This window comes from Haliotis rufescens, unplaced genomic scaffold (genome assembly GCF_023055435.1).
Source record: "Haliotis rufescens isolate VD_foot unplaced genomic scaffold, xgHalRufe1.0.p SCAF_10, whole genome shotgun sequence".
Classification (NCBI taxonomy): Eukaryota; Metazoa; Mollusca; class Gastropoda; order Lepetellida; family Haliotidae; genus Haliotis; species Haliotis rufescens.
This window is the reverse complement of record NW_025963780.1, coordinates 22,460,130-22,473,962: the sequence shown is the minus strand read 5'-3', so window position 1 is coordinate 22,473,962 and position 13,833 is coordinate 22,460,130. Positions and strand designations below refer to the sequence as shown.

Sequence of the window (13,833 nt, the reverse complement as noted above, 5' to 3'; positions counted from 1 at the left end):
GGAGAGACCCATGTCTCCATTAGTGGCTATACATGGAGGTACCGTTACTAACACCAAGAAATAATTTACCGGCTCTATTGTGGATTAGATAAACGTTTTATCCTCATATACCAGAGCCATAGATCATTACCGGCTCAACAAGACTTTCATACAGTTTCATAAAAAAACATCATAAGACATACACCCAACAGAATAAGACAAAGCATGGCTGGCAGAATTGTACAACTCTTTCACAGTTTCACATATCTAGATGCTCGTCAACCCGTAGTCCCAGATAACGATATGATTCTACATAGACCAGTGTTTGCCCAGCGTAGAGGAATCTGGTTAATCTGTATCACTTAACGAGTTTGAATAGCTTACTCTGCCCACAGTCGAGAGCAGCACAGTAATTAGTAGTTTAGACCAGGCGAATACACTGGTCACACTTGACTGGTCTGTCTGAAGATTCGGCCACCTGCCAAATGGGATGTCTGACAATTGGGTGTGAACCTTACAGAGGAAGTTATTTTATGAATGCGTCACGTGTTTCAAAAGAGATGACCATTATCTAAGTAAAATACTTCTAAGATCATAAAGGACATAACATTTAATAAAGTGAAATTCATTTTCGACAAACTTTTATGAACAATTTTAAAACAGTGCGGGCAGATTCTATTTTCTAAAAGGTTTGGGGGGTTGTAAATCGTCCTGTTTCGATCCAGATCTAAAACTAGCTAAAATGCGACGGTGGTCCCTGTATTTAAAACATAAGGAGCAACAACGTTACGATTATGAAAGTTCTTAATGTATTGCCCTTAACGTTATGTTTATCGTTCCAAAGCTTTGTTCTCCAGCTCAGTTCATCTTTGTTTACGAGAACGTTTTTAATATGGGCAATTCGGGACATTGGAGCAGTCATAATATTCATAACATCATTAATATTAAGATTACAGGCAATTTTAACAACTTTAGTACTCCATGAACTTTTACATAGTAACCATTTTCTTCATCAAAGCGTTACAAGTACTGTTATTAAATCTTGGGGTAGTCTAAAAACATTAGCAGGAGTAACAAACGGGGAGGAGAGACCCATGTCTCCATTAGTGGCTATACTGGAGGTACCGTTACTAACACCAAGAAATAATTACGGCTCTATTGTGGATTAGATAAACGTTTTATCCTCATATACCAGAGCCATAGATCATTACCGGCTCAACAAGACTTTCATACAGTTTCATAAAAAAACATCATAAGACATACACCCAACAGAATAAGACAAAGCATGGCTGGCAGAATTGTACAACTCTTTCACAGTTTCACATATCTAGATGCTCGTCAACCCGTAGTCCCAGATAACGATATGATTCTACATAGACCAGTGTTTGCCCAGCGTAGAGGAATCTACGTTAATCTGACTGTTGGAATATTATCTATGCATTATCCTGTCTAAAAATCTAGATATATTTACAATATCATGTATGCATTTTTGAATCCTTGTATTCCGGAGTGGTCTTCATATAAACTTCTTGACCAATGCGCTTCATGTACATTTTCAGAAAAACATAACATAACATGGGAATACCGTTCGAATTGAGCCTCGCTCAATTTCCCTGTGCGCTGTGATTTTTTATTTATTTTTTTTAAATGAAAATTTTACAGGGACTAGCTGTGCTACCACACATGTTAAACCATTTTTACAGTTTTGTCTAATTTTAGCGATAATGAAAACTGAGTAGAGATAAGATATATTGATGAACAACGTCTTTATTACAGTTAGGAGCGACGTTTAGGTGTATGTTGTAACACCATTATCAAGCAAGTGATGTTGTTCATCCACAGATCTTATCCTCTCTCAATACTCCAACTTCTAAATTCCTCGCAAAGAAGATAATGATACTTGTTTTGAATCTTGCCATCGTACAAAATATTCTTCGCACAGTATTCAAGAAACAATGTAATATTAATATCATACTACGCCATCAATATATGTTGTGCAATATTTGAGAGGTTGGCGCCTGTCGGGACGGTGTGAGATGCTAAAACTGTTCTTGTATAGTCTAGTATCCTTTGGCTAGTGACAGCTACCACTGTTTATTCCCATTCAAGTTGCTAACGGTGTTTCATCTAAACAGTATTATGGGAACGGAAATTAAAACATTACTTCATTCGTTATGCTACCATTTTTGAATATATGTCCATGAGATTAATCTGTTCATTTTTCCGTATTTTTATTACGGATCTTATAGCTTTGTGTGGCACAAACGATCAAATAGTAAGATGACTACAATTAAAGGGCATTAATAACGAGAGGCTGTTCACATATATGTACATCATATATGTATCACGCGAATCATTTCTGATTTTACTCGACGTAAGAGCTAGAAACGTTACCTACTTCCGGCGCAGCGGTTCTAGATGTTGGCGCTATCTAGATTGGGTCCCTGACACATGCAGCTCTATTTGATGGGTGTATTGTACTTAATAAGCTGAACTTTTATAAATCTATTTTTTGCAAATATATACTGGTCACTCCAACTAATCATTGTTACTAAAATATATAGGATTGTTGTCTATAACGTGTCCATTCGTATGTCTGTTTTACGTCTGTTCTACTAATTATTGACACTAAGAAACTCGTACAATTTTTTAAATCATTACTAAACGTGTTGTACTTGTCTACATCTGAATTGAAAAGTGGGAGAAAAGTTGCTTACTGTATTTTGCCGCCTTTGATGGTTCTGATGATCAAGATGACAACGTCAAAATCTAAGTGTTCAGGAGTCGATGAGGATTCAGGAGTTTTTGAATTGATGCAGAATCAAGGTTGGGGGTTATTATAGGCCTAATAGTGCACCACGTGATTTATGTCCAGGCCCCCGTGACATGCAGTTGTCATGTGACATGTAATTAACTAATTGAATTGCAAAAACAATTCCGACAGCAAATAACCGCATCCACAACAACAATGCGTGGATGCAAAGAAAGAAACCATTTTAAACCCCTTTCTGTATATTTGTATTTGTATTCCTTTCTGAAACTATCATTCTACAAACAGTTGTGTTCACCGCCCATTGTGATACTTCTACTTAAGAAAATAAAAAAGGATGTTTATTTAGTCATTTGACATGCGTTCATTGTAAACAAGGATTAGTGTGAAAGGATTACTAAGTTTGTCATCCAGTATAATGCACTTCCTCGATTAGCATAATTAGAACAGAGTTTGTAATTAGTTATATCCTGACTCCAGTTAACCAAGGCAGCTACATCAGTTGTGATTTATGAATTTGTGGAATCTTAATGAAAATAACGACCGCCTGTCACAAAAATGCAAACGAACATTGAACACGCACAGTTGCAGATTTTCCTTTCGTACATTTGAGGGTGAACGTGAACGAAGCCGTGCAAGATGCTTTACAGCGATTTGTCTTCAGAACACATATTGAGCTCAGGTAAGTTTATTAATGATGATATTTTCATTCATTCATAGATATGGCGATCATGAGCGCTGACACTATATGTATTCGCAATAGAACATTTGGAAGACTAGACACAAATTGAGTCACAATATGACAACATCAAATCAAAGAATTTGTTTAATGCAACAGATTTAAGGCATTGAAATTGTACATTATTATAAAATACATGAGTGTCGCTACGTCTCATGTCAAATACATCAATGAATTCTTTATAAAAAAAATTAATTTAATATTACTATGAATTTATAGCTAAAATTATGGAGTCTTGCATGTCGAGCCAACAAACTATAGTACATATTATTCACCTGGGAATTTCTGTTTACTGTGCTTGCGGTGGGGTCAACCCTATTCCAAAAATGGACAGTTCCAAATACTACTGCATAAAATATAAATGCCAATTTGGAGAAAATTACCAAATGAATGAATGCAAGTAAAACTTAATCCAGGGAAAAAGAAAACTGTTCAATATCACGTCAAAGTGTGCCCAAGTGCAAAACCTAATCTTAAAATGAAAGGACTTTGGTGTTAATATTTCAGTCAGATTATGATATTGGCGAGTTAACGAGGTAAGCCCTATGATTAATTGTCTTAAATACCTTTCTGGTGTCCACCGCCGTGAACCATACTCAATCACTCAGATAAATAACCCCTTTTACATAAGTCATGAACAAGCATATATATATTGCCAATCTTTTGCTCCCATATTTTGGATAATTGTACCAAAGAAAAAGAATTAATCCTAGAATGTCTACACATTAATTCATTACGGACGCTGAAATAATGCCGATGAGACGTTAATTTTTACCTCGCCCACTCACTGATTACGGACTATTTGTGGGCCAATAAGAGCCAATAAGAGGTACAAACCAAACAACCAACCACACCTACAGAGCCCGTACGACGGCGTCCTCATGCCAACACCACAAGCATCAGCCACAAACACCCAAACCCAACACTACCCGCCAACATTCGCCACACCCAAACCAGTCGCCGCATCCACACCCGCACCTAAACCAAAACTCACTAAACCTACCATATCTCACCCCAACACCATACAATCTACAGCCACCAGGGCAACAACAACCACACACGAGCAAGCAACACACGAAAAACTAAACATTACTAAACCCATTGAAATACCCAGTACACCTACTCCAACACAACCAAACACCCACACAACTCCCATGGATAGTGAGGAAACCAATCTAATTAACCTAGATGACTCCCAAACCACAACTGATCAAAACATAAATGATAAAACATTTTCAGCCCCCAAAACCCTGAAAAATCGCAAACGCAAACCCCAAACTCAACCTGAACCCGAAACTTTAACCACCAAACTAAATAGCTTCACACTCCTACTAGTATACATGCTTAAAGAAATCAAACCAGACCTTAAAGCCACTAACCTACACCAGGTAGCACATAGACTAAATCTAACTACCCAAACCTACCAAGAATTCTACGATAGTTACAACCTAGCAATCGCAGGACTATAAACCAAAAACCAAACCAAAATCGTAATCTCCAAACACTAAAAGCCCACATAATGACAGGCCTAAATATCTTTCAGTGGAATGCGGCCGGGCTTAACTCCCACAGCCACGAATTAAAAGCTAGATTTAAACTAAAACAAGGACCACACATAGCGTGCATCCAGGAAACTAAATTCTCCAATAAATCCAAATTTCACCTACCAAACTACAACATAGTCAGACATGATCGACCTAAAACCAAAATAATAAGAGCATCAGGTGGCCTACTAATACTAATTAGAGAAGACATAAGCTACGAGGAAATCAAAATAAACACCCCAAACCTAGAAGCCAATGGTATCCAAATCACCCTTAAAAACCAAAAAATAAACATCATAAACATCTACCACTGGCAACAACAGAAAATCCAACCGGAGGATCTAAACATACTCACAAAGATAGGCAACAAATCTACCATCTTTCTAGGAGACTTCAACGCCCACCACCCTTCCTGGGGCACGGGAGATAAACTAGATAATCACGGCAAACTAATATCAGAATGGATAGAAACAAATAATTTAGTACTACTAAATAACAACCAACCTACCAGATACGACAAAAACAATAAAAACATGTCGGCTATCGACCTAACCATATGTACAGCAGACTTAGCTCAAAGTACCCAATGGGAAGTTCACGACGCCCCCCTAGGAAGTGATCACTTCCCCATAAACATAACCATAGGAAACACTAACGTCCCAAATCAATCCGAAAGTTCAGAACCTAAATTTAACTACAACCAGGCTAACTGGGATAAATTCCAAGACATATGCAACCAAGCTAACCTAGTAGAACTAGAAAATAGTGACCCAGAAATATATTGCCAAAACCTAACGGACTTCATAATAAACGCAGCCAAAAGCGCAATCCCCTTTAAAAAACCCAATAAATCGGGTAGGCCCTCTGTACCCTGGTGGAACGAGGAAATAGAACTAACTAGACAAAAACGTAAAACAGCCTTCAACAAAGCCAAACCAGTAGCTCACCAACTAAACCACCAGGTACAAAACCTAGTTAAAATAGCAAAAACTAGAGACTGGAAAAAATTCTGTGAGGGATTAAACAACCGTACAGACGCCAGAACGGTCTGGCGTAAAATCCACGCCGTTAGAGGCCTAAAACGTCACCAAAAGACACCTAACATAAATAACTCAACAACCCCTAGCGAAAAAGCAGACAACCTAGCAAACCACTTTTCGGCCACAAGCAGTAATAACAATTTCAGTGACAAATTCCAACTAAAACTTAAAACAGAAACCAAACCTAGCCAAGACCCAAATAATGACGCCCTAGAAATAAATCAGCCGTACACAATAGAAGAACTCAATTATGTACTCCAAAATAGGAAAAAGGGAACAGCCCCAGGACTAGACCTAACCTCCTACCAAATATTAAAAAAACTCCCCCCTAAATTACTCCAGACACTACTCAAACTATATAACCTAATCTACATAAAAGGCCATGTACCAACCCCCTGGAAAGAGGCGCTAATCATACCTATTCCCAAACCCGGTAAACCAACCAACCAAGCTAACTCTTATAGACCAATCTCTCTTACTTCCAACCTTTGCAAAGTAATGGAATCCATGGCCAAAAATAGACTTCAACACTATCTATCTCAAAATAACATAATAAACTCAGATCAAAGCGGTTTCACTCCTGGCCACTCCACCCTAGATAACCTCGCTCGTCTCGAACAGGATATTAAAACCGGTCAACTAAACAAACAATACACAACAGGCATCTTTCTGGACTTCTCTAAAGCCTTTGATATGGTATGGCATAACGGATTAATCCAAAAACTTAAAAAAATAGGACTTAAAGGTCAAATCGTAAACTACATCCAAAGCTTCCTCCAAAACCGCAAAATTACAGTGGGTATAGACCAGGCCTTGTCAGAGCAGTGTCCCCTGGCAAACGGCACCCCTCAAGGCAGCATTCTTAGCCCCACACTTTTTAACATAATGATAAACGACCTATTTGATGGCTTATCCCCCAAAATAAACACCTCAAAATTTGCGGATGACGGAGCCCTATGGATCCGCTCCAAAAGTATCTTAACATCTCAGGACTTACTACAAAAATCCCTAAACAAAATACAAAACTGGGCAGACAAATGGGGCTTCTCCCTAAACTCCGAAAAAACGACAGGAATAGTATTCAAACACAAAAATATGAGACGGGCCTCCCCTCTCCTCAAACTAAACAATAAACCAATCATATTTCAAAAGCAAACTAAATTCCTAGGTCTAATCTTCGACGAGCATCTCTCCTGGGATGCTCACGTCCAAAACCTAACCACCAGATGTAGCAAAGATCTAAACACACTAAGATGCCTAACCGGCTCCAACTGGGGAGCCTCTAAAGATACCCTCCTCAGCCTCTACACATCCCTAATCAGATCTAAACTAGACTACGGCTGTGCCATATACGATACCCTAAACGAAACCCTAACCAAAAAACTAGATTCAATACAATATCAAGCCCTCAAACTAGTAACACGTACTCAACATGGCACCTCCCTCACATCACTTCAGGCCCTTACAGGAGAAATGCCACTAAATTTACGTAGACAACACTTAACACTAAACTTCTGGGCAGCATCTCAATCAAACCCCCTTCTCCAAAACATGCTAAACCAAAACATACGTCCCCAAAACCAGGCACTAACTAGAAAACACCCTCTACTCACCCCAATATCCCAACGAATAATAAACTACCATAACGAACACCAAATAGGAAACCAACAACAAAACTGCAAACAATCAAACGTATTCACCCCAAAACTTAAAATCCCCAAAATAGACACATCCCTAGCCAACACAATAAACAAACAAACCGACCCAAACCTAGCTAAAAGCACATCACTAGCTTACATCCATCAAAAATGGCCAAATTGGTGTCACATATACACAGACGGATCCGCTGATCCGATCACAAATCACACAGGTTTCGGAGTCCATATAGCCCAACCAGTCAAAAATACTCAATCCTTCCGACTCCCAAACAACCAATCTATATTCACCGCAGAGCTCATGGGTATCGCCACGGCGCTCCACAGCCATCACACCAAAAACCAAAAAAAAATCTTAATACTCTCAGACTCACTAAGCGGACTTCAGGCCCTCCAAAACAAAAACACCAAAAACCGCCCCAAATTAATAAACCAAATTCTCAAAAGCGTAAACAAACTAACAGAGGCAGGCAAAAACATACAACTTATCTGGATACCAGCTCACGTAGGAATTTACGGGAATGAAAACGCAGACAGAGCCGCAAAACAATCCCTAAAAATACCAGACATAAGCCTTAAGCTACCAATATCTAAAGCAGAAATCAAAAGTATAAACAAACGTAAAATCACCCAAAAATGGCATAACCTCTATCAAAACACAAAAACCCAAATCCTAAAAACCCTCAAAAAACCCCTCACCAAACCAAAAATCCTCCATCCCTCCAAAAAAATCGATAGAATAATCACCAAACTCCAAACAGGACACACCAAACTAAATAACCACCTTCTAAAACTAAAAAAACACGCAAACGGGAAGTGCCCACACTGCACTCACCCAGAAACAATAGACCACGTACTACTACATTGCACCCACTACCTCACACAACGTACAACATTACAAACCAACCTAAATCCAAATAACGCTCTTACCTTAGAAGCAATCCTTAACCCCCAAAATAAAATAGAAAACTTCAAAGCCCTAGGCATTTACCTAACCAAAACAGAACTAATTAACCGTATTTAAAACTTCACTAAACCACCAACACTAAACATCCAAAAAACATCAACTCACCCCCACACACTCCCTTAGTCCCAACCACTCCCCCAAGGCATGTATTCCAAATCTCAAAATTTCAAAACTTTATATGAGCAACCACTAAACCCCCCTCCTTGGTTGCACTCCTCTCGCTACCACTTTTATACCACTAAATGGCCCGGCCGGGCCCGTGTGCGAAATACGCTCCAGTCGGAAAGCGCACGTAAAATCTCCTAATATAAGTAAGTAAGTACAAGCCACGTGAAAATGTAGAGTGAGACCAACGTAGCCATTACACATTTTTACAAGATGGAAAACATCTTTGCTGTTAGTGATTACATATAAAGAAATCTAACCAATTCACAGGCTATACGTTGTAGAACTGAATGCAAGTCATTCCTACCTGATACCATTAATAATTGGAATAGTCACCGGAAAAAGAGGATTATTAAACTTAGACAATGTTATATTCAGTTAAGCCATGATACCAGATTTTGTCACTTTAAACTTCCATCGGCTTAAAAAACACATCTCAGATAACACATCATGCATGCTCTTGTGGCTGTCACAATGGTACACTGCATTAATTTTTACACATGCCCCAACTACAATATATTTAGAAACCAATTCTAAAGGTTAAGTGAGTTTCTAATCAGTGGTTTATTGGAAACAATTTGAACAGTGCCTAATTTAGCTATTTTGAAATCGGCCATGTACATCCGACGTTCGGGTGGATTTGCACATATATAATAACTAGTAGTAAGACTTAATACATACTTTGAGACACATATTAAGTATTAAAGAGTTAAATAACTTTTCTTAGGAAACCCCTTTCCATCAACCGCACTGTTGACCTATCTTTTTTGTTCTGTTTTGATGTATTGATGTATTATTTAATACAATATGTATATCTCCCCTCATCCCAATGTTAATAAAAGGAAGCTTGGTGGGGACTTTTGGGATATAAGAAATGAATACAGACTGCCATATTGTCTGAATGTCTTAACAATCACCGGGTGTGACCACGTAGACAGGATATCATTCGGGTTTCTCATAATTACTCCATGAGCATGCTTGGTATTGTAGCTTGGGGATATTAAATGTAAGTTTGTTATCAGAGGAGATTGATAGTGAACTTTTAGTACCAGTTAGATATGATATCTATATGACTTCTTTCTGTTTGACAAAGGATTAAGGGTATATGTGTGGGTAATCCTTCCACGCTGATGAAAGAAAGTCACTCTACTAGTTCATGTAATCTACGTCAAATAAGATCAGAACACATGCATTATTACAACATACTCAGGATACCAATAACAACGAAATGTACAAATTAACAAACATGATCAATATTATTATTACATGTTAATGCCATGTATGTAAATATAGCTATATAAACATATGTTTAATTTTTCAGCTTGTGTGAAGTCGTCCATAAATACAAGAAAACATATATTTTCCCAAAATTATATTACCCTCAAAAGGGCAATTATATTCATGTTACATTTTTTCAGTCTCTTTTTTAATTCGAATGACGTAACATTTATGTTACTTTGATTTTATTAGACCCATGTTGTTGTTACAGACCCAGGGATTGACTAGGTTCATTACATGTCATAAAAGTGCCGGGACATAATATGGTGGCAATACATTCTCTAATTAACACCTGTCACAAAGGGACGGGCAATTTGGGTTTGTCCTCAGGGAATGTGTTATGCAATTTGTGTATTCACGAAATAACATTCAACAAATTATGTACATGGTCCTGTGATGTAGGATTGATGCATTCGTACTTTTTATAAATAAATGAATTGCATTTTTTTTCTTAACCGTGTGCGAAATACGCATAATGTCGGAAAGCGCAAGTTAAATACTGACTTCATCCCAAAATAAATCACAAACCCTCTCTTATAATTTGTATATTATTCTATATTTTAATTATGTAAATCACGTTCCTGTCACTTTTAAAGTAGAATATGTTAGTCACTCAACCAATTCCATTATTATTTTCCCAAAGATCAAAGATTAAAGCAGTTATCAAGATTTATTTTCCATATCTTTAAAAATACTTAATCTTTACATTGAAACTGCCATCATGATGTATTATTATTATTATTATTATTATTATTATTTTTACTATTATTATTGATGTACATATGGTTTGCACCCAACCATGCGCGTGCCAAATTATACAGCGTCAAGCTTTTAGAGCGCCAACTAAGTTTTCCAAAGTAGAAATTAAGCCAAATGAATATATATCAAGTTTCTTTTTGCTAGAACATATGCATGCTGTTGTGTTTTTTCAAGGTAATCTTCGTTCTCGCATTGATAACAATATTTAAAGAACAAGTATTATAAAATATAATACGGGAATATATTACACACGTTATTTACGCATCCGGTTGCTCATAATACAATTTTCCCCAAGGACTACCGTTTTACAAAACGCGATTTTCCGCGTTTCCGCCGAGATTTCACATTATAACAATGTATATCCGACAGCTCAGAACAAACCAAATTCAACACTTTTAAGTAGTGATAAAATAGTTTTCATCCTCTGTGCAATCCACTCTGTTGGCATATGTGCACGAGAGCATGTTACAAAACACATCGCGGCCTCCCCGTAAAACAAATCCAAGCTCAAACACTTTCAATACAGAAGTTACCGCCAAAGCAATCGCCCCCAACAGCTAATCCCCTCTGTGCATTTGACCATAAAGTCTACTCACATACCAAGCACCGCGCCAGGAAAAGTACCAGACGCCTCAACCGCCCACCCGTCAATATCATTGCAAGGACAGGATGTACTCCCGCTAACAGTGTGGAGTACTAATTAAACCTTCCAGTAATGTTACCCGCCACTAAATCAGTTTTTTGTAACTTGCTGATACTATTTTGCACATACAAAACATTTATAGAGCAATACATAGCAATTATCCTCCTTTACCAACATATACAAAGAAACACAGTGCTCAACTTAAAACACTTCAATTTGCACATATATCATAATTATACACAGATACATAATAATTATCTCCCTTTACCAATATATACAAACAAAACAAATTTGGATACACCATATATACAAATTTGTATATTTTGTATATGTCATATATACAAACTTGTATATTTTGTATATATCATCTTTCCAATCTTGTATATCCTTTGGAAATATCATCTTTCCAAAGGATATACAAGCTTGTATATATGGATTTTTTTTGCAGTGATGATAGCCATAATGATAGACTTACAAGAAAAGCAATTCCAATATCACAGTATCGAACAACAACAACAACAACAACAACAACAACAACAACAACAACAACAGCATTGTTTTCAAATGATGGTTTCATTTATTTCTCAGTCAAGAGACGATTGTGGCTGAGATATTGAAGTGGCAACAATAAAAACAATCAACACAAGCTGTTACAATGTTACAGGCATCTTCCCGAGGCAAGAGAGTTAACTGAATTTAAAAATCCAGTTTCCACCCTTACCGGACTAGGCTTGAATTTCTGGGCTCGATCGTAGCACTACTAGTGGCTATTACCAGTTATATCCCTTCTAAGCCTCTCCTATGGACCAATCAGATTCCACCTCTCACATCACTTGCATTTGCTCCAAACAAAATGGCGGCGCCAAGTCAAGACGATCTGATCGATAATCAAGATCTATATTGTGATAGAACGGGTCTTAAATCGGCAAATGCATCAAATCACGTGAACACCTTGATTAAGAACATGAACAATTTTGGAAAATATCTACTGTCAACGAATTGGCGGTGCACATGCTTTGCAAATCCTCCAATCGACCGGAATCTGCACGACAGTTTATGAACCGGATTCCGATTTCGGTGCCGATTTTGATTGGACTATGCATAGACTCGTTAGTCCAGCCAAAATCTAACTCTATAATAACAGCCTAGTTCGGCAAGGGTGGAAACTGGACTTTTATAGCCAGTTTACTCTTTTGCCTCGGGAAGATGTGGTTTAGGGGACATGGGGAAACATCCTATCGTGTTAAGATTATTCATCATTCCGTCCTGATTTATCAGCCCTACTTACCACTGGGGCCATGACAGTTGTGGGAGAGCTCTCTGTGTCAGAGCTGAGATTGCCACCGGGGAATCTGATGACGACCTCCGCGAACTCCCACTCTGCGTAATGGAGGGCGGGTGTCTGCATCTCCTCATCCGGGAATATCTCCGAGTGCAGCCGCTGCAGCAACGTCCCGAACCGGAACTGCAACAATGACGTCTCCATTCAAAATAGTTGATTGATTATCAAACATTAAAAATGACTTATGACTTTGTTTTAGAAAAAAAATAGCTTGTTTTTTAGGCACATAGAATAAAGTTCACTACATTTCTTCGAAAAGTTGTCTCGTTCCTCTTTTAGTGAAAGAAATTGTATGTCTTGAAGCAGTCACCAAATATGTATTTGTACTTTTCTATTTCCATTCTGAACTGCCCGATTATGCACGTTTCCACGTAGTCAACTATGCTGCTCTGGGTGAGTGAGTGAGGTGGGTTTTAACAGTATTCTAGTTATATCTTGTGTCAACTTAAAGTGAGAGAACGTCCGAACTGATGCCGTTCTGAGACGCTTGCCACTTCGGTGAAACCCACGAGCACGGGTATGGTGCTGACAAACCTAGAAACATCATAGGTTTCTGGCACTGCACAGCGAATTGCGGCATCTCAAACGTCTGGGCCACGCGTGACCCCTCGAAGTTAGAAGTGTTTTCTTTTTACTTAATGTGCGCTCTTTCTTTTGTCACGAACAACTGAAACACGTCACGGTCGACATCTTCAAATAGGTGAAATGGGGTTTAACGTCGCGTCCAAGATTATTGCACCTATAGAGCGACGTGCATGTACGTGTGTGTGTGTGTGTGTGTGTGTGTGTGTGTGTGTGTGTGTGGCTGCTTGTACTAGCCCGGACTGATGCCGATTTATAGTGCTAGCTCACTGAGATACCATGCCGCAGTTTGACATGAATTCCCCACTAAGACACAGTATACCGACTCCGAGCCGACCAGTCCTTGATTTAGCCCCTTAATGCCGAGCGC

General features: G+C 38.3%; 1 protein-coding gene across 1 annotated transcript in view; it reads right to left on the bottom strand.

Moving 5' to 3' along the window:
- Positions 1–13,833, bottom strand: part of LOC124130888 — a 37,842-nt gene that overhangs the window by 10,136 nt on the left and 13,873 nt on the right. The window contains exon 5 of the mRNA XM_046493938.2: positions 12,828–13,004. Within this exon, the coding sequence (XP_046349894.2) occupies positions 12,828–13,004 (177 nt within the window). The remainder of the gene's footprint in view (positions 1–12,827; positions 13,005–13,833) is intronic.